General features: G+C 38.6%; 1 protein-coding gene and 1 long non-coding RNA gene across 2 annotated transcripts in view; one reads left to right on the forward strand and one right to left on the reverse strand.

The window, feature by feature from the left end:
- CLCA1 (chloride channel accessory 1) overlaps positions 1–14,742 on the forward strand; it is a 36,838-nt gene extending 22,096 nt beyond the window's left edge. Inside the window, exons 6-14 of the mRNA XM_027114241.1 lie at positions 183–401; positions 962–1,189; positions 4,457–4,631; positions 6,453–6,559; positions 8,725–8,940; positions 9,501–9,762; positions 10,826–10,996; positions 13,236–13,475; positions 14,320–14,742. Coding sequence (XP_026970042.1) covers positions 183–401; positions 962–1,189; positions 4,457–4,631; positions 6,453–6,559; positions 8,725–8,940; positions 9,501–9,762; positions 10,826–10,996; positions 13,236–13,475; positions 14,320–14,708 — 2,007 coding nt within the window. The 3' untranslated portion in view covers positions 14,709–14,742. The remainder of the gene's footprint in view (positions 1–182; positions 402–961; positions 1,190–4,456; positions 4,632–6,452; positions 6,560–8,724; positions 8,941–9,500; positions 9,763–10,825; positions 10,997–13,235; positions 13,476–14,319) is intronic.
- Positions 146–14,492, reverse strand: LOC113624443 (uncharacterized). The gene is made up of 4 exons (XR_003434332.1): positions 14,406–14,492; positions 13,209–13,396; positions 10,979–11,063; positions 146–482 (listed from the first exon to the last, which is right to left on the reverse strand). It is a non-coding gene; the product is annotated as an uncharacterized LOC113624443 (long non-coding RNA).
- Positions 14,743–23,947: the final 9,205 nt, after the last annotated feature.

Raw genomic sequence — 23,947 nt, forward strand, 5'->3', positions numbered from 1 at the left:
ATGATTTTCCCCAGCAGTGCTCTGCAGTGATTGTGGGATTGAGCCAAGGTTATGGGGTTACAAGGCAGTCTGGGGAGGAGGGCACATAAATGTAAATCTGCATTTAAAATATTTTAATCAAATTATTAAATATTTTAACAAGTAGTTTACTGTTATCTATATCATTTTATTGACAATTTCAGGTGGTTGAATTCTGTACAGAAAAAAACCACAATAAAGAAGCCCCAAACGAGCAAAACAAAAAATGCAATCTCCGAAGCACATGGGAAGTGATCCAAGGTTCGGAGGACTTTAAGAAAACCACTCCTATGACAACACAGCCACCGAAGCCCACCTTCTCATTGTTGCAGATCAGACAAAGAATTGTGTGTTTAGTCCTTGATAAGTCTGGAAGCATGACGGTACGTTGATTGAGTCTTGGTCTTCTGGATGGTAGTCTCAAATTTGTATATGATATGATCTGGACCACAATTTGGAGCTGGCTGGGAATAAACACAACCCCAAGGGTCAGAACAGTTACAGGAATAACATTTCCATCAGAATTGCCCACCACCTCAACTTTATTCAACAAAAATTCAGCATCAAATGTCTCATTTGCCAAATTAAATTAGCCTTCAATTTGTGAGCAAAGATCTGATGAATTATATAGAATTAACATTTTTTATGTTTCACGGACTGTATGTATGTTTATAGAACTATTACTAGAGTATTGAACTAATGATTAAACTAAAGCCAAATCCGGCTTTATCTTTTAGGGCTATTTATACAAAATAATCCTATCCAAAGATACTACTAAATATAAAGGAGAAATGTTCCTCCATAGAAGGATATGCCTTGAGTAAGCTTACTGTCATTTACTCTACATTGAGGCAGCCATTTCCAAATTCCCTCTAGCCTGTTCTGTTTTTAGTCTGCCCATCTAAACCCAACCTGACTGCTTTTCTTCTGTTTCTCCATTCAGACTGGTGACCGCCTTAAACGACTGAATCAAGCAGGCAAACTTTTCCTTCTGCAGACGGTTGAGCAAGGGTCCTGGATTGGGATGGTGACATTTGACAGTGCTGCCTATGTAAAAAGTGAACTTGTACAGATAAACAGTGCCACTGAAAGAGACACACTTGCCAGAAGCTTACCCACAGTGGCATCAGGAGGAACGTCCATCTGCTCTGGGATTCAATCAGCATTTACTGTGAGACAAGTTGCCCTATCATAGTTTGCCAATGTTTACAATTTATGTCTCCTAAGAAATTCCCCTTTCCAGTGTTTCCATGCATGCCTAGTGTCTAGTTGAATTAGACAACCAATTGCAGAGCAATGGTTCAAATGATGCAACAACATAGGCCCCCAAAGCTATTGTTAACTAATTCATTCATGCTTTTGTGTTTTTCTGCATCTGTGCATTCATGCTTTTCTGCATGTATTTGAAAGATTCGTGGTGTTACTTCTACATGTCGGGCTCTGTGATATGCATTAAGAATACCACGAGAGCCAAACATACCACACCTGTTGTCGTGGAGCTTATAATCTTAGTGGGGGGAGGTTCATTAACTACATAGTCACATAAATAAGTGTATAATCATACACTAATGACTGCTATGAAGAAAGGTACACAGGGATCTAAGAGGTTATCTTCTATGAAGAAAAAAGTAAACTCTGAGTTATGGTTAAATATTGAGGTAGATTAACATTCCAAACTTCTGGGTATATAGGACCTCCTTTTTGGGAAAAAAAAGAGGTTTATTTATTGAAATAGGAGGGCTTAGGAACTGTAACTCTAATTGTATTGGGGGTGTATCCAAATATCCCATCTGATCATCCAATCATGTCATCCCTCTACTTAGACATCAATCTCTCCCCATTTTCAACAAAACTAAGTAAAATTTCTCTAACTAATATTTAAGTTCTTTTATAATATAGCCCCTACCTACCTTTCCAGGCTCAAGTACTCAGGAGTCTCTCCCAGGTATTCTATGTTTAAGCAAATTAGATCCCCTGCCCTTGCCAGTCAGCTTCCACACCTTTGCCGGGCCAGCTCCCCATCTAGAGTAATTTCTCCTCCCTCCTTTGTACCTCAAATCACACTCATTCGTCACACATCATCATAGACACTACTACTTCTTGACATCTTTCCTGATCGTTTCAACTGTATAGAGTTTCTCCTTCTGAATCCTATGAACATTTTTCTATTTTTTCTTAAACATCTCTTACGACTTTTGACTCTTCTGTCTTATTTCCTGTCATGTTCTTTGCTCAAACAAAACTTCTTCAGAGATAGGAATTATCTTTTAACTTCCCAGGCTGCTGGCACAATATCTTTTCTATAGGAGGTTCTCAATAAAAAAAAAAATTAAATTGAGTTATTTGATTACACCTGATGCTTAAACGCTCCAAATATAGAATAGAATATTCTATATTTATTTAGAGGCTATTTAGGTCCATGAAATAAAGAATAAGAGGCTGAAGGAAGCTGGCTGGTCTAAGGTCTCAGAATCTAGGCAGTGTCTTGGGAAACTCTGCCCTCTGTCTACTTGGGGCATAACACATCAATGGGGCTGTTCCCGATTTCCAAGCAGCAACAGGAACATTTAGTTTTCAGCTCACACTGTTTCATGTTGACAGCGGACTCAACCATTCGCTTACGCAGTCTGTCCCTCTGGCCCTTTTATTCCACTTTGAAGGTCAGTTCCCTAAAAGTGGTTTTTATTGTGTACGCAGCCAGCTGCAAAACCCTTCTCCAGACGCCTGTGTGCACTTGGGTTCTCTTGCTTCTGCCACTCACCCATGCTTTGATTAAAGGAGCAAGTAAGGGAGGGAAACTGACATGTTGTACTAAACTCCTGCTATACAAAACCTGAGGGGAAATGACTGATGCCAGATGGCCTGGTGGTGAAGAGGGAACTTCTGGTTCTGTATTTTCCACTCCGATGGTGTGAGAGAGTATGTGAGGAACACAATTGGAATTTAGATGCTCCTCATGCCCAGCAGAGCCCGGGTATGGGGTGGGAGGAGATTGTGTGTGGCTTCAGGGTGACGAGGTAAAGGGCCTTGGATCCTGCACTGTCTCAATTTCCCCACTAGTCCCTGGGGCAGGACCCTGGTCAGGTCTGGCAGTGGTATCAGCTGAGCTGTGGCCACTGGGCTTTGCTTGTTTTCTTAGCTTGATCACGGCCCATTGGTCTTCCCCAGCTGACTCACCACACTCTGGCTCTCACTGTTGGAGCAGATCCCTGAGCACCCCCATGTCCTGCATCCAGCCCTTGGGAGGCTGTACACCCCTCAGCCTCTATGGCAAGATAAACTGTCTTCTTGCCTGCCAACTCTCAAGTCAGCTGCCATCCATTTCCCCTATGGACACATGGACACTTCTGCATGTTTTCCATGACACATAGCAGTGATGGGGAATGGGACAAGGGAATCCAAATTGAGCTCTTTCTCTGGCCTCTCAGGCCCTGCAGCTTGGTCAGACTGAGGCTACAGCCACAGCTGACAGGCTCCTGGGCTCCAGAATTCTTCACACGGCAGCAATCACAGTTCTGCTCTCTTCCCTTGTGGGGCAGCCCCCTCTTAAAAGAAGTGGGGTGGAAGTCTCCTCTGATCTCATCTTCCCTTTCAACCTACTTAAGAGAGCCTTCCCTTCCTGAGAGTCTGGTCCAGAGAGAGGAGTTACTTAGGTTTGATTACTTGTTTCCTCTACTTCTGGGTCTCCCTTCCACTCTTTTTAAGGGAATAGTGAACTCTTGCCTTCCTCTTCATAAACATTATTATTTTATCTAATTTTCCTTCTATCATAATCTTATCCAACATTGGCATAAGGCATATGCTCTCTATACCACGTAAAAAGCTATAACCTGTGTCTCCCAGGAAGAGTTGAGACATACGTGTCATAGGACAACTAGGAACTGGGGATTAATAGGAACAAAATGTTTTGCTTTAATCAGAGGGGATATTAAAATTTTTAATAACTCATGTGACCTGGGGACTGACCAATCAGAACCAAGGCCAGCCATAAACAGCTTATGGTAAGACTGGTGAATATCATACAAGCTAAAATCTGCCCCGAGTCTAATATTATTATAGTAATATATTAGTCCTCAGTATTATCCCCATTAAATGAGGGTAATTTCTGAAGGCATCTGGGAACCTCTGAAAGCCTGTCAAGGAGAGATCATGTGAAAGAAACTAGAAAAACCTTCTTTTCTGCTTAGTGCTGTCCATCCCTGGAACTGCCCTGCATCCCACCTTATTGAGTCTTCTCTGCAACAGGCTAACCAAGAGAAAAGACCATTGTCAAGTTCCATGGTCTTGTATCATTGCAAGACAGAGAGATATTTGACCATTCCTAGACACTTCTGTTTATCCCCTCTGGAATTTCTCTTCTCATTCCCTTTAACTGCAGTTTTCCCAAACACTTTGGCTATCCTGAGTATGACAACTCATGCCTGAATTATGTCCTTAGGTGATTAGGAAGAAATACCCAACAGATGGATCTGAAATTGTGTTACTGACCGATGGGGAGGACAGCACTATAAGCTCATGCTTTAATGAAGTGAAACAAAGCGGAGTCATCATCCATACAGTCGCCCTAGGGCCGTCTGCAGCACGGGAACTAGAGGAGCTGTCTAAAATGACAGGTGAAGGATGACCTGCTAAGTCCTACTGTATTTTCTCTTCCACTGGACTGTGAGCTCCAGTGCTCTGGGGAGTAGGGGAAGGGTGGGATAGGGACAGATGGGGTTATCTTATTGACTAACTAGCTGCCCTTACCCCAAATGACTTTTAGAACTGACTCCACTCATTTATTTTAAAGCCTTGGTTCTAGGATTAGGGCAGTCTGGAGAAGATGGGACCAGCACAGCACTCTAGGGAGAACTTGGGACTCTCTTCTCAGACACTTTATAAGGACTGGAAAGAATCTAATCAGTTAGCCAGGAACCACTCACTTCCAGTTGGCAGCTGGCCAAGAGACCCAGGGGACACAGACGACAAGCCACTAACTATATAATACTATGATACAAGTGCTCTATTAGTAATAGAGGGTACAATGAGTACAAAGAAGGGAGCCTAGACTTTATCTGGGGAAGAAGGAGTGTACAGGAAGGTGACATCTGAATTGGGGCTTGAACAAGAAATAGCAGGGGAAGGGCAAAGGGCCTGCTGAACCAAACAGAAGGTCACTCTGAAAATATAGAATATAATGCAGTTTCTTTGTAAAACATTCATATATTGTGCTTCTACCTTCCATACACATACAGTTAAAATATATCCCATCTGAACCTGGCTTCTTCAGCAGAGTAGGTTTTAATATTTTTTTAAATTTTTTTAACTTAGAGCCAGCATTATGGATATCAATTATTATGCTGAGTTGCCATCTAAGCCAGATAAAGTGACAGGACTCTTTGCTCCTAATACTACCTGTCTTAGGCTGGGTTTCCTAGAAGCAGAGCCTGAGAAAAGGATTTAAGTGCATGTGATTTATAGAGGGAGAGCTCTCAGGAGAAAGGGAGAGTAGGGAGTAAGATCAGGCAGGGGAAGAAGCTAAGCACAGATGTGAAATTAGAGGCTAGCTGAAGCCTGGTGCCACAGGGGGCTCTGGATCTGGAATTGCATCACAGATTTGGTACAATATTGAAAGAGAAGGCTGACCTTTTGTACCACTGTGTCCATCAGTCAGTGGTTATAGACTGTCAGGGCAGAGCAGGGGTAAGGGGGCATGTTATGTCTTTAGCTAGGGTGGCCCCATTAGGTAAAGACATTTTCTTGAATAGGAGGCAGCTATATGCCATTAAACTAACACTTAGAGCAGCTGGGGAGAGATGCAGTAGCCTAGAAAAGGGGATCTGGGTGAAGTACCAGTAGGATGACCAAAATACTCTTAGATTTTGGATGTCATTAACAGTTTTAAAGTGCTTTCTCATCAACTATCTCAGTTACATCTATTCTAAATAGCTCAAGACTACATGGTCTGGTATATCATCTCCTGTTTACTATACATAATACTTTTCTATAACTGTCCCCTGTCAGTTGTTATTTCTTACTGTTGTAACATACACATCTTTTCTGATTTAGGAGAAAACTTGAAAGTCAAGCTTGCTAAGATTATGTCTAAAATAAGAATAAATCAATACACTTGCAGTAAGGCTTAATGACTCATATGAAAGTGCATGACCTTTAAAACACCAGATTTATATTACTAGTTTTGGTCTGTCGGAGATTCTTGACTGCTTTGCAGAGAGCTGAAGTGGCCAAATGACTATGTTGCTGAAGCTATTATTTAATAGGATTAAAAAGTTAGTATCAGCTTCTGAGTTAATCTGGACACCTATTTAACATTAATCTATTAGTACTTTAATAACACAGTATATAATATGTATTTTGTTATCTTAACAATATCTAAAATGTTGCAAATACTTGCTTTCTAGAAAATAACTTCTGATAATGTGATTGCATTTTAGGAGGTTTACAGACATATGCTTCAGATCAGGTTCAGAACAATGGCCTCATGGATGCTTTTGGGGCCCTTTCATCAGGAAACGGAGCTGTCTCCCAGCGTTCCATCCAGGTCAGAGTTCTTCCTCCTTGGTTTTTCATGTTTATAAATAACCATAGCCAAGATGGGGAGTTTAATGGTTAAAAGTTTTAAGTTCTACATTCTTCTAGTAATGAATTAAAATTCAAATAGACGTTTCAGCCTGATATTAGACATTATTCCTAAAATACAACACTATTCATTTAAACAAGGCAATTAGTGTTTCTTGTTTGGAAACAATACTAAGTGACTTCCTCTTAGAAACCATCAACATAAAATATAGTGGGTCCAGGAATTCTTTTTTAACATCTGTTAACAAGCACCCATAGCAATATAATTGGCTCAGAATTTTCTTCAGAGTAGATCATCTCAGTATAAATTTTCTGGGACAAATGTGCAGGGATTACTTGGTCTATTTTTCCATTACCTCAAATCCCTGATATTTGCCAAGATTTTCATATAATGAATGGAAAGTGATTTGTACTGTGAAAAGCCCATGTTGTCAGTCCAGACACCTGGATCCTGTTCATGGGTCTGCCATTAACTGTGACCATGGGCAAAGAACTTTACTTCTCTGAGCTTCAGCTTCTCAGCCAGAGATGAACCAGAAAACTTCTACGGGCCCTTCTGCTTCTAAAATTTCAAGAAAACCAAATTTTCTTTCAAAAGTCTTGGGACAATAAAAAAAGGACAAATATATTTTTAAATGCTCTTCTCTAATAGTTGTAAAAGTTATTCACATGAATCTTTAAACTAGAGAGAGTGAACAATCAGCACCACACTTGTGTGAGTTGTAACTTTTATTGTGAATAAAATTAAAGGAATAATGTAGTGTCAAAGCCAAATAATGACCTAATATATAGCTCAGGGAACTCTACTCAGTACTCTTTAATGGCCTATATGGGAAGAGAATCTAAAAAAGAGTGGATATATGTATATGTATAACTGATTCACTTTGCTGTACACCTGAAACTAACACAACATTGTAAATCAACTATACTCCAATAAAAAAAATTTAAAAAGCCAAATAATGACAGATTTCAAAATAATAGCCTTTCTAGTCTATCGATGTAGCATTTATTCAGTCAAAGAAGACAGCAATTATACTCATTTGGGTTATCCTAGTTCAGATTTAGAATATTAAACCCAAGAGCCCGGTTTGGATGTGGGAGGAATGTGTCTTAGAAAAATAATTAAAGTGATGAAAGGGCAAGTTTACAGCCAGGCAGTTTCTGCCCATTATTTTTATATTTAAGAAACCAAAAAGGGAGAAAGATAGAGACATGAGTAGGACTCATTTACCCACCTGCCATAAGAATCATATCTAAGGGCCCCTAGCTTTCTTCATATCCCAGATCATAATCTACATACAAAACTAGAAAGTCTGGCTCCATTACCAGGCCACCCTATCTTCTAATGGATATCAATTTAAGGACCATAAATAATTATCTAGGAGATAATCCTCAAAAATCACATTTCTACAAAGTCTGGTTAGCCCTACCCCACCTCAACCCCTGCTCCACAGCTCCTTCATTCTACTTCAGACAACGAATCAGCCTTGGCCATTGATTTATTTCATTTATCTTCACAAGGACTGCAGTAATAATTGGCCCACAAATTAGTTAATTGCAATTCAAACAATCCATATGTGGGGAAAATAAGTCCTAGTTAGTCTCCTTAAGGGTTTATAGTCTAGTAGTGAGATGAGCTGTGTACACCAGTAGGTATAAAGCAAAACACAATGTGAGGAGATCAAAGGATTGATAGAAATAAGAGTCTATGGGAGATCAAGGGAGGGAGAGATTATTCTCCACAGTAAGTGAGATGGACATCAGAGAAAGCTTCATGGAGAAAGTGACTTTTGAATTGAATTTTGAAGGGTAGGTAAGGCTTAGACAAATGGACATGAATGTACAGACTTCCAGGAAAAGCAGAGAGTATGATAGTCAGAGAGTCAGGGATTCATGAGGATCATATGGGGAAGTGGTCTGGTTTGGGTGTAGGAATCAACATTATGGAAGCTAAGGCTGGAAAAGTAATTTAGAATTGGATCATAATAGGTCCTAAATATCAAACCAAGGACTCAGGCATCACTGAAGGCTTTTTAATGGGATAACTGAGAGTTGGAGACAGAATGGAAGAGACTATGTGATGGGAGCTGTATTCTCCAGAAAGTAAAGAGCTGTTTTTCTTAACAGCTTGAGAGCAAGGGATTAACCCTCCAGAACAGTCAGTGGTTGAATGGCACGGTGATTGTGGACAGTACTGTGGGGAAAGACACTTTGTTTCTCATCACCTGGACAACTGACATTCCCCAAATCCTTCTCTGGGATCCCAGTGGAAAGAAGCAAGATGGCTTTTTAGTGGACACATACATCAAAATGGCCTACCTCCAAATCCCAGGCATTGCCAAGGTATGGACTCATCATTTTTCCTTCTCACAATTTGATAAGATAATATAAAATTTTTACAGAATAATTGTAGCTTTTTAAATGAGGGTGGTTTCTTAAAAAAGAGCCAGTATTGAATGAAAGAGAAAACAAGGAAAAATCTCCATCCGGTGGAAATCACTCAGTATGACAGCAAGTCAAGAAAAAGGAAGTTGGTGATATTTTCTCCAGGTGCTAAAAGGAGAACCTTCAAATTACACAGCAGCTAGAGCTTTGGCATCATGAAAACTATTTCCTCTACCTCAGGAATCTGTCGATTTGATCCTGCTCTTGAGAAACCAAGGCTATAATAAGGACACAACTTTCAGACCTCATTTTTCCCAACTAGGATTTTCTTGGCAATAGAACCATGTACTTAGTCCAAATATACCAAAGTTTCCCTTGGCTGAGAGAGTATCAAAAATCTTCTTAGATATACTTGTAATGTACTTGTATTAGATGGGCTCTTCCTATAGGTGGCATTGAAGTCAGGTCTGTGTCACTTAAAGCTATTAAGTGGAAATGTCTCCATTTTTTTTGGCTAGGTCGGCATTTGGAAATACAGCCTACAAGCAAGCTCACAAACCCTGACTTTGACTGTCACCTCCCGTGCATCAAGTGGTACCTTGCCTCCAGTTACAGTGACCTCTAAAATGAACAAAGACACAGGCAAATTCCCTAGCCCTATGGTAGTTTATGCAAAGATTCACCAAGGAAGCTTGCCAATTCTCAGGGCCAAGGTCACAGCCCTGATAGAATCAGTGGATGGAAAAACAGTTACTTTGGAATTATTGGACAACGGAGCAGGTAACCACCCAAGAACTTGAAGAACATATCTTTCTTTTCCAAGAAGCAACCAGGGAACAGCAGGAGGGCATGTTGTGGTGAGGACAGTTAGAAGCAGGAAGTCCAGCACTGTGATTCTGGCTGGGGGAGATTTCTGCCACCCCACAATTCCTATATTTCAAATTGTTGGAAAACATGAGGAAGGGACTACCTTTAGCTTTTGTAAAGCCCCGAAGTCTCAGACTCTAGGGAGTTGTCAGTGGGTATTCCACACCCCCCAAAAAGTGAAGAAGGAAAATTAATAGATATTTTGTGTTAGGAGTTTGTGTGAAGATTAGACAGATGGATAGATAGGTAGATAGATAGATCTTCATTTTTTAATCTTCACCACACACTTTGGAGATATTATCCCTACATTACAGATGAAGAAACAGGCTTTCACATTTAAAAAGCAGCAGAGTTGGATTAAAGTATAGTTATATGTGACCCCCATATCTATGTAGATTCTATATTATCCTGCACCCAAAGGGAAAATTTTACCTATTATTTTTATATTTAAGAAGTCAAACAGGGAGAGAAAAAGAAAATTCTACATTTATTTTTAGAAGGAACTTGACTACTGTGAAACAAGTAACCTTATTAAAACAAATTCTGTAAATGAATTTCCCACCTAAATCTACCCTAGTGAAAAGCCATAAATTAAAAAAAAATCATATAACTTCTTTTTCTCACCAGTAACATATAGTAATTGAATTCAGTTCAACAGATACGTACTGAGTAGTTACCTTGTGCTATGTTGGTTGTAACAGAGGCACATGATTGATCTCTGAGTTCAAAAAAAAGACAACAATTCAGGAAGACAAGATGTACACGTATGAAATTACACACACACACACACACACACACACACACACACGGAAAAGAAGTATACCTCATTCTTAACATAGTCAAATCCTAAACTCTCTTGGAGATAACACTGGATTATCTTTGCTTTAAAAAAATTTAATCCACGTATGAGTTGGAAATATATCAAATGCCCAGTTACCTTTAGGATATTCATTAATTCCTTCATTTCCCTGTCAAGGTGCCGATGCTACTAAGGATGATGGTGTCTATTCAAGGTATTTTACAGCTTACGATACAAATGGTAGATACAGTGTAAAAGTGTGGGCTCTGGGAGGTGTCGATACAGCCACTCAGAAGGGGATACCCCAGCAAACTAGAGCCATGTACATACCTGGCTGGATCGAGAATGGTAAGTCATCTATAATAACATCCTTGGCTTGAGTAAAAGGCTTGGAATCAAATGAAAACCACTAAACCTGTGGAGAGAATGGTACAAACTGAAATCAGGGTTTCTCAACCTTGGTAACTATTGACATTTTGGCCACATAATTCTTTGTTGTGAAGGGCAGTCCTGTGCATTGTAGGATGTTTAGCAGCATTTCCGGCCTCTATTCACTAGATACCAGAAGCGGCCCCCACAGTCATGACAATTAAAAATGTCTCCAGACATCATTCACTGTCTTCTAGGTAATAACATAGCCCCCAGTTGAGAACCACTAGACTGAACGTAGATTTTGACCACCCTGGTCATCTCTTGTGCTTCATTTGCCTCACTTGTAAAATAGGTAATAATGGTAACTACCTCATGGGATGGTTATGAGGAATAAACAAGAAAATACATCTAATAAGCTATTGCTGGTAAATAAGAAGTGTTCAATAAATGTTTGTTATTATTTTAAATAAATCTTAACACATTTCATAATAAAGCTCTTTCTACTGATATAGGCATTTCCACAGAATCAAAAAATAACAATTTGGGGCTTGTTATCTGCATCAGTATCATCAAAAGCCCACTGTCTCCTTTTCCTCCTCTCTTCTGCTCAGACTGGGGAGAATAGTAGACGAACCTAATAACAGATAGCATACTGAGCCCACATGTAAGCAAGTGGAAAAATTACGCTCCAAGGAACAGACAGTCCCACACCAATCTTAGTTACGAACACTTGCCCTGGACTAGAGCTGGAATCAGGTCCAAGACTGAGTCCTGATAGATTCCAGGACTTGTTTTCCATCAATCTGCATTCTGTCCTGGACAGGTCTTGTCCTAGTGCTGGTGTGTAGTAAGAAAAGCTCTTCTAAGAAGCTTCACACTGTCCTCTTTACTTGAGTGTGTGATCAGTAAAGGGAGGATTCTGAGACATGTGGTGTGTCCTCATGCAAAAGTGATAATAGGAAAAAATGCTTTAAAAGACACCGTTGCTTCCAAAGCTCTTTTACATATTTCAGCTTATTTTATTCTCCTTTGCCCTTTTTGTTGAGTTAGGGAGAGAAGTCAGGAGAAGACGGGTATAGTTGCTATATCTAGCATCATGCTCAGTGTTACACTTACATTAATATAGCTCATTCTCCTAATTATCCCATTTTACAGATGGAGAAACAGAGGCTAGAGAGGTTATTGGTCCACATTACTAAAAGTGATAGCACCCGACTTGGCACTGGGAAGCTATGCTCTTCCCCGTATACCTTGATGAGCCTTGATACCAAGAAAGACATTCTCTACTGGTGAATTGAATTAATCTTAAACCTGCTAAAGTATTCATTTCATCTTTGCCCAAGACCAGGTTAATGGGGATAAAGATCAATTTGTCTTTACAGACAAAAGATTATAAGGGCTAAAGAAGAAGAGTTTATGAGAAAGTAAAACCAGAGTAATGCCATGTTAAGGTATTCCAGAATATTTTTATTGAAAAGAGAGTCTGAGAATCCCACTGATTGAGCAGGCCAGGGTATTTTTAGAATTACAGGATGATTTTTATACAACCTTTCAACAAGAGTGTGAAGCAAATTGGGATTGCTACATGAATTAGATTTCCATGCATTCATTGAGAAAATCAAGTCTTTCAAAAGCACACAATTTTAGAACCCCTAACATAAAACATTTTGTGAGAAACTACAATCGAATAAGAAAGACAAAACACAAACATGGAGAAAAAAGAGAAAAATGCACAGAATTATTAATCAAGGCAATTCTTGAAGGCCCAGATAATTGATTAAGAAATAAATAGGAAAGACAATGAAACCCCTAGTGTTACCCAGGTGGAAGAGATTGCTTGAGGAAGTCTGAGAATGTTTAAAGCAGAGGTAGTATTTAAACTGACCTTGTGTCAGGTTAAGAGTAGGATAGCAAAAAGTTGGGAAAAGAAACAATTCCAGGACAAGTATATTTACAAAAAATAAATTATGAAAGCTATTCCACTAAATATCCAGGAAATAAATATATGTGAGATAAAGAACTGTGATTCTCTCTTTGCTTTTTTTCCATCTGATGCAACCTGATTTGGGAGCTTTACAACAAATGGTTCAAGTAAGTTTTGTGTGTGGGAGGAAAGAAGGAAAGGGTAGAAAGAGGGTAATACAATAAAAAACAGAGGGAAGTATAGCCATTTCATGGTGTTGTTTACCTTGCACTGAGGAATTTTTTAATGCAGGTCAGGTAAAATGGAATCCACCAAGACCTGAAATTAATAAGGATGATCTTCAAGGCAAGCAAGTGTGTTTCAGCAGAACGTCCTCGGGAGGTTCATTTGTGGCCTCCGATGTTCCAAAGGCTCCCATACCTGATCTCTTTCCGCCTTGTAAAATCACTGACCTGAAGGCAAAAATCCAAGGGGACAGTCTCATTAATCTGACTTGGACGGCTCCTGGGGATGATTATGATCACGGAAGAGGTAAGCAGAGTGTGGTGTGGGCCCTGTAAAAGAGTTTAGCAGCCAAGCAGAGAGGCAGAGGGCGTGAGGCAGGCAGGCATGTGGTGATGCATGTGGAGGGATCTTGAACATCCTCTGAAATGAAAGCTTAAGTTTTTTAAACATGAGAAGTTTAGAATCTGAAAAACTGGCCAAAAGGGGTGTAAGATGTTTCAACCAGGAACAGGCAATCCTCAGTTTTTTTCTGAAATCTTGCCAAGCCGTTTGCTTGGCAATCTTGCCAATCTTGCTTGCTGCTTTAATAAACCTCATTTTTAGTAATGACCCCTGGAGAGAATGGGGAAAAGATCATAGATATCTACGGAGCAGAGCTGTCCTTTGGAAGAAATCTCAGATTCTACCAGAGTTTTCCTCTCAAAGTATGGTCTGTGGACTGCAGCATGGGCATCAGATGAATGCTTGTTAGAAATGTGGACCCTTAGGCCCCACCCCAGACCTACTGAAACAGAATCTGCATTTTAAGATCCCTGGATGATGTGTATGTACGGTCAAGTTTGAGAAGCACAAATAATAAAATAATAAGTGGTAATTAACCTCCTCTCTCAGTCAGGTGCTATGGCCAGAAATACTGACCTAGTCTTTATTTAAGTCAAGCTTGATCCAGTTTTACATTTATCACTCTGTCGGGATATAAAAATAAGAATGTAAAAGAAGATACTAATGCTTATAAATATGGACCATCAATTACATTTATTTATTGGTATTTTATGGGATGGTGATATTGTTTCTAACAGATTTTTAAAAAATTTTTAAGACTTGAGAATTACAAGTCACATCCTTTTTCTCTCTTTCTTTCTTTTTTAAGCTCACAAGTACATCATTGGAATAAGCACAAATATTCTTGATCTCAGAGACAAGTTCAATGATTCACTTCAAGTGAACACCACTCACCTCAGCCCAAAGGAGGCCAACTCAGAGGAAGTCTTTGTGTTTAAACCAGAAAACATCACTTTTACAAATGGCACAGATCTCTTCATTGCTGTACAGGCTGTTGATAAGGTCAACTTGAAGTCAGAAATCTCTAACATTGCACAAGTATCTTTGTTTATTCCCCCAGAGACTCCTCCAGAGACACCTAGTCCTTCTCTTCCTTGTCCTGATATTAATACCAACAGCACCATTCCTGGCATTCACATTTTAAAAATTATGTGGAAGTGGCTAGGGGAATTACAGCTATCAGTAGCCTTGGGCTGAGTTTTCCCCAAAATAAACAAATCATCCCATCTTTTTTTTGATTATAAAAATTTATAAAATGTATTTTAGACTTCCTGTATGAGGCAATTTAATGAAATAAAATGCTAAACAACCAGATACATGTGTATAAAAACTACTTAGTCAAATCCAAAAGTTTAATTATTGCTCATTTATTAATGATTTTGAGTAGTAGAAAGTAGGGGTGCTTGCATCAATAAATGGAAGTATGTTTTAGTTTGATTTAAGGAGCTTTGCCAGTTATAAAAGAACATGTAATTCTATGTGAAAGATTCCAGAAAAGCCCAACCAGGTCAAACTATTTAAATATAAAAGGCATGGCTTGTTATAGAGGAGATTTGGACCAACATCACCAGAATTATGTTTTCTTTTCACTAGATTTGGGCAAAGATGATGCATTTAAGAAAGAGATTGCATTGTAGAAAGAAATAACAGCATGGTAAGGGCTCCAAAGGCATAGAAATGTATGTAATATGCATGCAATTACAAGAGTTGATGATCCCTAAAGCCACAGTGGTGGGACATGAAGTAGGAAAGTAGGTTCAGGCCAGGTGTGAAGGAAAGTGATTGAGAAATAAACATTTATTTTGTACTTTGTGCCAAGTGCTCTACTAATGCCTTATATGCATTACTTTATGTAATGCAATTCGGTTCATTCAGTAAATGTTCATTAGATGACTACTATATTCCAGGCTTATGCTAGACCCTGAGTACAAAAAGATGAGCAAGATTTGGCCTTTTTCTTATAGGCGTAAAGAACATTTGAGGATAAATCAGTGCTATGCTTGAGAAGTATCAGGAGGAGGGAGGTTTTGAAGACTACATGAAGGACTAAATAAAGGTGGAAGAGGCTATGGTCATGACAGATGAAAGGGGAAGGAGAAGAAAAAGGAAAAAGGACAAATAGACTTAGCAGTACGGCAGTTCCCATCAAGGACTAATCACACATTCCAGTGCCTCCATGGCCAAGTACTCTTGTGAAAGTTGTTTCAAGTTCTCAGTTCATTAGCACAATTAGTTTAAAGTGCGGGTGACTCTCTGATTGGATACAAAATATCTAGAAGACTGTTTCTACATAGACTCCAAATTTATTTCTTTATTTACAGATTTTCCTTAAAGGAAGATTCAAAGATTTCAAAATAGGATCTGAGGCATCTTAGAGATACATACAATAAACATGTTTAAAAACTAAGAAAATAAAGAAATGAAGTAAATATATAATAAAAACTAGAGGAAGCTTCAGCATATCCAAGGCCAAATATAATGTCCTGCTCAATTGCTATCGGCAGGTCACACATCAAAGATTTACAGAGTCTTGGGCTTCCCTGGTGGCGCAGTGGTTGAGAGTCTGCCTGCCGATGCAGGGGACACGGGTTCGTGCCCTGGTCCGGGAAGACCCCACATGCCGCGGAGCGCCTGGGCCCGTGAGCCATGGCCGCTGAGCCTGCATGTCCGGAGCCTGTGCTCCACAACAGGAGAGGCCACAACAGTGAGAGGCCCGTGTACCGAAAAAAAAAAAGATTTACAGAGTCTAAAGTGAAAAACAAACCATAGGGTCAGGAGGAGCATGGCTTTTTCTAGTTGAGACCCATGTGAAGTTTCATCTACAGATCCTCAATAAATTAGAGTACTGTGGTGTTAAGGACAGTAGCCTCAGGAACACCCATATAATAATCACAACAAGTTTAATATAGCACTGATCACATCTTTCACTGTAATCACACTTCACTGTGGTGTTACAATACACTCTGGCATTGTTCAGGAAAGACAGGGGCCCAAACAATACAAAACTAGCAAATAGCTCTTGAGTTTGCTCCAAAGACAAAATTTGAAATGAATGGATTGTATGTCCTTTAGTCTAAGAAAGACTAGTTTTTCTTATGTATGTTTGTTATAATAGAACAGCAGAGAGTTCTGAGGCAAGGAAGACAGTAACGTCCTAAAATTCAGTATTGTTTATTGAGGACACAACCAGGTGCTTTGTCAACCAAATGGACAGAGGATCAGCTTGCAGTCTTTCTCTTAAAGTTACAAAATGAAACTAGGACATATGCTTGACTAGAGGGCCATGCACCTGCCCCATGTGGACAAATGAGTCTGAGGCCCCCAATTCAGCCCCACAGAATATGATTGCCATCAGTTTAGCCTGGAAAATTTCTAAGAAGTCACTCGTTGAGACTGTAATTTCCCATTTGGGTGAATTTAATGGGATGCACCTTGGGATACAGTGGGGAACTGCACAGGAATGTATGATGATACTTCAAGGAAAAGAGGTAAATGTCAGCATGTAGGTAAGACAAAATAGAGAACAGTGAGGAAAACATTCTTATGTGTTCTGGATTATAAAGCAGCTTGTTGCAAAATGGATCTGGATTGTCATACGTGATAAAAATAAACCAAAATCTTGCTTTATGCCATCATTACCCTATAATGACCTTAGTTTTTTTTTTTTTTTTTAGTTTCTGATCAGTGAATTAAGTAGGTGGGTAAATGTGATGAATATATTCTAGGCATTGTTCTCTTAGGATTTTCAAATAAAGGCCTGTGTCCTTCCTAGACTTTCTCCTCTGGAACCACAGCTTTATCCTGCTTCCTCTGTGAATGTCTTCTCTGCCTCCTTTACTTAACTGAGCCTGAACTCTTATTGGAGGACTCCCTTTTCTCTACAAGAGGATGCTCCTTCTCCCAATACCCAAGTACCAGGGGTTGATTGAGAGAAGTATTCTCCAAGCTCCCCTTTGCAACTTCCAAACTAGGCCATTACTCCTATTGTATCATTTTTTAAGCCTCCATCCTTCGTCATTGATCTATGCCATCCTTCATCCTTTGTCTTCACTGTTGAGTTACAACACTCTTTCCCCCTTACCTCCTAAAATCACTCTGCCTGGTATCAGAGTCTATATGAATGAGTCAATCAATATATTAGCTTCAAAATTCCTTGATCTTCACCCTATCTCCATTAAATGTTAGCAAACTACTGGACTAGATCATAAATAAAAAATGGGAGAATATTGGCAATTCCATATGGTTTGACCTAATACTTCCAAGGACACAATCTAGACATAGCAATGACCTAGAACAGCTCTACCTATGAAATCTTAAAATCTCATATCTTATTCTAGTCACACATCCTCTGAGTTGTTTACTTACTACCTCATGGAACTGGCTTTATAATTTTATGATGACCTCTCATCATTTGATTGCCTCTTTTTACCTAGTCCATAATCTCCTTCTCTATTCAGCCCCTAAATGTCTTGGTGTGTCACTTCAAGTCCTCCCTTGACAACCCCTTCAACTCCCTCATTGAATTATCTTCTCATCACACCTTCTCTGAAAATCCCTAGCTTTGCATTAAGCATATTGTCTGTGTGCTTGAGACTGTCATTTATCCATTCAACATATATTTTAAAGTACCTACGTTGTATCCTAAGCACTCCGTTAGATGACAAGTATAAAATGGGTAAGCAAGCCAGGTACGGTTTTTGCTCTCAAGAATTTTATAGCTGGTCAGCATGTAAACAAGCAAGTAGACAATTAACATACACAGTATATAGGCACTATTTTAGGGGAAGCATCTATTTTAAGAATTCATGGTTTTGTAGCTAATTCATATGTAGTGTCTGCCAGAGGAAGTGATGCTTCCACTTTCATGATGTCTGGCAATAAGTACAAAATAAAGAGGGAAAACCAAGCAAAAGAAAAGAAACAAAATGACCTTAATCAAATCTCTGTTTCTCCAAATACTACTACATATTACATGTTGGGCAAAATCTACTGCCAGATGCACTCTGGGGTGATTCTAGGGATCTAATTCTTTTCATTCACTCATTGATAGCCTGTTGATATCAATACCAGCAAAAGAATGAGACAGAGAGAGAGAGAGAGAGAGAGAGAGAGAGGGAGAGAATATAAGCACTATGTTTTTAAAAATTATGCCTAAAAAAAACTACCTGACATATGACCTCAATGGATTCCACCTGCCCCGAAACAATTCTACATTTTAGACTTTTGAAGAAATGCCAAAATATTTCCAAATAACATGCTTTCCAAAGCGTGTTTGTTAGAATGATTCATTAAAACAAAGAGAAGATTAATCAACAAAACAGTGTTCAAGGAGGCTTATAATAAAATGTCACAGAAACAAAGATGACAATCCAGGTAAGAACTAAATAATGAGGACAGGAAATTCATTGAATTAGAAAGCCTAAGCAATGCATAGTTATAGTAATTGAGAAAAATCTATTTTACCTGGTTCCCGGCATCCAGTGCAAAAAGGGAAATGTTAGGTGGTTCTTCTTAGCCTATTTTAACTATCACAGAGATAAATATTTTCCTAAATTTCAAAGTAATTCCAAATTCATTAGGAAAAAAGACAAAAAGCATATGAGGAGCTGCAGAATGGACAGCACAATTCAAACTGCAGAGGGCATAACAAGCTCATGCATGATTCAGGTAGGCACTGGGCCTCAGCTAATCCTACTCACAGGGCATGGCTGTGGGACCTGAGGCAGCACTTTTAAAGATCTAGGCAATCAGTCTATTTCGAGCAAGGCATTAGTATCTAGGGGTTGGAAAGCAGAATACTAACACTACCACTATCACCCCACCTACTGGGTGGTGAAGAAGAGTTGTAAGGGCAGGCACAGGTGAGTAGGGCCTTTCCAAGGAGAGAATGGTGCTACATTATTAACATCATTATTTGCTATATTATCTGATAATGATAATAGCCACCATTTACTGGGTTTTTACTAAATGTCAGGCACTAAGTGCTTTACATATTTACATCCAGAGGCCCCCCCCCCAATATTTGAGAAGACTAAGGCAAAGGTATAAATGGAGATCAACATACCAAGTCTCTAAATATGCAAATATAAATCAGGCTAACAATCTATTAAATGTGTTTATCTCCTATCTTGACAAATACACTTTCATTATGACTTGAAAGGCCAGATTCAAATTTAAAATTCTTAGACCCCTCTCAATGTCATGCTGGAACATGGCAGCTCAGGAACAGATGGGCCATGGAGCACCCTTTTTTCTTCCTACCCTCCCCGACTCCAGTCCTCACCTTGAGGGACCTCACGTACATGGGTATGGCCCTCTCAACCCATACAGCACATCAACAGCTGTCCTTTGTTCTTCTCTCAAACCTGAAAATGCACACACCTTTGATGCAATCTGCCCTGGGGAAAACTGACCCTGGCACCCAAGTTAGTTCTGGCCCATGCAGACCATGGAAGAAAGATCAGTTATTTATCAGGGAATTTCAGATTTCAGGCATGTGTAGTGTGTTCTAGAAGGGGAGGGGGAAGGGGGTTACTCACTGGATGGGCACAATCTCTTGGCCCTGTGGACTCCTTACTCCACAGAAAGGATGAGCTACATAATTTGGAGGACCAAGTGCAAAATGAAAATGCAGGACCCCTTGTTTAAGTAGCAGTCAAACTTTATTATTAAAGCTACTAAAATATAAAGTTTTTCCTTTCTTCCATAACCTTTCTTGGCTTGTCATGGTAATTTTATTCATTATTTAAAGCTGTTCTAAATTCTAAAAATTACAATTGTAAAGTATTCATGTAACTTTTACCATTCATCTTTATATTGTGCAATGCTGGTTCTAGATGCACATATAAGAGCATTTAACATGTATGTGGAATACACAATTTGTACACAATTTTATAACTCATACATACATATGTATTTCATTCTTGCCAAAATAGTGAAAACATTGCACAAAATTAACTCAAGTGTTTTTATTTCACATCTTGCTTGCCAGCTCTCTACCTTTGGCTCACTGGTGAGTAAGGAAGGACTAAAAGGAAAAGGAACTATGGGTTGCTCTATTTTCCCCTTTCATTCTATGTCATCATTTATCAATATAAGTAGTTGGTTAACAAAGGGAAATAACATGAATAAGAAAGGATATGATACAGTTTCTTGGTTGTTTGTGTTTCTTGGAATGTCATTGCCTTCTTTCTGCATTCAAAGTTCTGGATTAAACTGAAAGCACAGCCTCTTCAGGCTGTCAGGGCACCACCTACTTAGTCAGGGCACCACCTACTTAGTCATAGACATAACGTGTTTACCTTATACTCACTTTGAGTCTTGCTGAAATCCAACGCTTTGTGAGCTCACTTGAATTTTTGCTCATGGATATCATGAATGCTATATACAAATGGAGTGGCAAGAAATGGTGGACACACATATTGCATGTATCTCTTTTGCTTAAATGCATGATCCACTGTTCCATCAGACGCTATTTACAAAACTTAAGTTCAAAGACAAAAATTAAGAATTTTAAGGCAACTACAGCAGAGCATTAAATCAAGCATAGAACTTTTCTGAGTGCAGGGCCATATATGACTACACAGGTCTCAAGCCCATGAAGCTAGCCCTAGGAAAGGCAGAGCCAGCAGAGGGCAAGAGCAGGGCCCTCTAAAGGGAAAGGATGTCATATCGAAAGGCAGTACAGATGGGCAACTAAGGCTCAGAGTTAAGTAATTTGCCTGCAATCTTAGTTGGTAAGTGACTTAAGTAGTAATTAAACCAGAGTTAGTCAAAACCTGGAGATCAATCTGGAGAACAGAAGCCCAGCTACATGGACTGGGCCAGTAGTGTACAAGCCTCAGATTTTCAGGTATTCTTTTTCCCATAGCCAAGAAGCATTTCCAAGTTGATTCTTTGGCAGGCTGGCTCTAGAAACATAGCTGCAATTATACTAGTGCTATTCAAAAAACAGCCTGATTAAGAGAGAAGTTACAAGCAACTTTTCGTTGCAGTAATAATTAGAATACATATAATAATAATAACAATAATATTTATTATTAACTAATACTAATAATAAGAATAGCTAACATTTACTTAACTCTTACTAAGTGTCCGATACTGCTCTGAGAATTTCTGCTATATTATTTTTATTTCACAGAACCCCTTTGAGGTTGGTAATATTATTTACATTTGACAAATGAGAAAGCTGAGGCAAAGAGGGGCCAACAAATTTAGTAAGGTCACACAGCTGGTTAGTGATAGAGTCAGAATTTTGAACTCAGGAAGGTTTTTGTTGTTGTTGTTTCTTTTCTGTGTTTTTTTTGTCCACAAAATAGGGAAAATCTAAAGTTTATTCATATTCACATTTACTACATTAATACTGTGTGACCTTTTATATTGAAGTATAGTTAATTTACAATGTCGTGTTAGTTTGAGGGTGTACAGCAAAGTGATTCAGAAATATATATAACTGAATACATTTATATATATATAAAAATATGTATCTATTCTTTTTCAGATTCTTTTCCACTATAGGTTATTACAAGATATTGAATGTAGCTCCCTGTGCTATATAGTTGGTCCTTGTTGTTTATTTTTTATATATTAGTGTGTATATGTTAATCTGAAACTCCTAATTTATCTTCCCCCCATCCCCACTATCCCCTTAGGTAACCATAAATCTGTTTTCTATGTCTGTGAGTCTATTTCTGTTTTGTAAATAAGTTCATTTATATCACTTTTTTTAGATTTCACATATAAGTGATATCATAAGATATTTGTCTTTCTCTGTCTGACTTACTTCACTTAATGTGATAATCTCTAGGTCCATCCAAATGGCATTATTTTATTCCTTTTTATGGCTGAGTAATATTCCATTGCATATATATACACAACTTCTTTATCCATTCATTTCTCTATGGAGATTCAGGTGGCTTCCGAGTCTTGGCTATTGTAAATAGTGCTGCTATGAACATTGGGAGTGCATATATCTTTTTGAATTATGTTTCCTCCAGATATATGCCTAGGAGTGGGATTGCATGATCATATGGTAACACTATTTTCAGTTTTTTAAGGAACCTCCATACTGTTATGCAATGGTAAATGGGATTGTTTCCTTAATTTCTCTTTTTGATCTTTCATTGTTAGTGTACACAAATGCAACAGATTTCTGTATATTAATTTTGTATCCAGAAACTTTACCAAATTCATTGATGAGCCTTAGTAGTTTTCTGGTAATGTCTTTAGGATTTTCTACATATAGCATCATGTCGTCTGCAAACAGTGACAGTTTTACTTTTCTTTTCCAATTTGGATTCCTTTTATTTCTTTTTCTTCTCTGATTGCTGTGGTTACAACTTCCAAAACTATGTTGAATAAAAGTGGCAGGGGTGGGCATCCTTGTCTTGTTCCTGGTCTTAGAGGAAATGCTTTCAACTTTTCACCATTGAGTATGATGTTAGCTGTGGTGAACCCAGAAAGTTTTGCTCCTTTGAACCATCTATCTCTCTCTATATATAGATCCATCACTATATTAGTGAGGTCTACTTGAAGGCAGGTGGAAGTAAGCCAAGTGATCCAGACAAGGCAATCAATAAATATTTTTAGAATAATAGTACAGGGGACTTTAATAGCATTTTCATTTATCAGACATAACTAAACTCTCACATTAACCAGTTTTTCTTACATTTTATTTTTCAGAAAAGAATTTTTAAAGGTTCCCATTTTAGACCTAATTGTTTTCGTCATGTAGCCAAGGTTCCATATGAGGAAATATTTTACATTTAATTCAATGTCCTATATACCTTCCTTATCTACACATACAGTAAAGCCAGGAACCAGGAAATAAGGGGAAAACCCTGCTGACTCACAAAACTGTTAGAAGGGACGGTTGTCAACGTGGTTATTAACTTTGGAATTGAGTGTCAATCAAATTTGCTACCAAAGTACAGAGTTTATTGCCTAGCTTGCTTGTTTGTTTTGTTTTTTGTTTTAATGCTGGTTAGTATGTGGATCAAATTTGCTAGTATAGCATGACCCAGTTGTCTAATTAGTTTTGTTGCTCTGTTTTACTACTGGATAGAATTGGATCTATGTGGAAACAGGTATCAAATATGCATACCTGGTAGTGAATCAGTGGTCCTGAATGATAAACAGTGACAAAGGTAACCAAGAGTAACAAACAGAAGATCATAAGCACTAGGGTTCACTCAATTTCCTCATCTGAGAATGAGGGTAGAGAAGTGCTGCGAGCAACCCCGTCGACTGGCAACAACAATGACAGCAATAACAATAAAATCCTTGTTACTAAATAAAATATATATATATATATATAGTGTTTATATGTATATTATTTGTAAAGTGTAATGAGGTATATACTCTCATATACCATTTCATGAACTCTCATATACCATTTCATAAATGGGCAGTGACATTCTAGAAAGCAATTGGCAATG

Source organism: Aethalodelphis obliquidens, unplaced genomic scaffold (genome assembly GCF_003676395.1).
Source record: "Aethalodelphis obliquidens isolate GAN/ISIS:26980383/991018 unplaced genomic scaffold, ASM367639v1 scaffold13, whole genome shotgun sequence".
Classification (NCBI taxonomy): domain Eukaryota; kingdom Metazoa; phylum Chordata; class Mammalia; order Artiodactyla; family Delphinidae; genus Aethalodelphis; species Aethalodelphis obliquidens.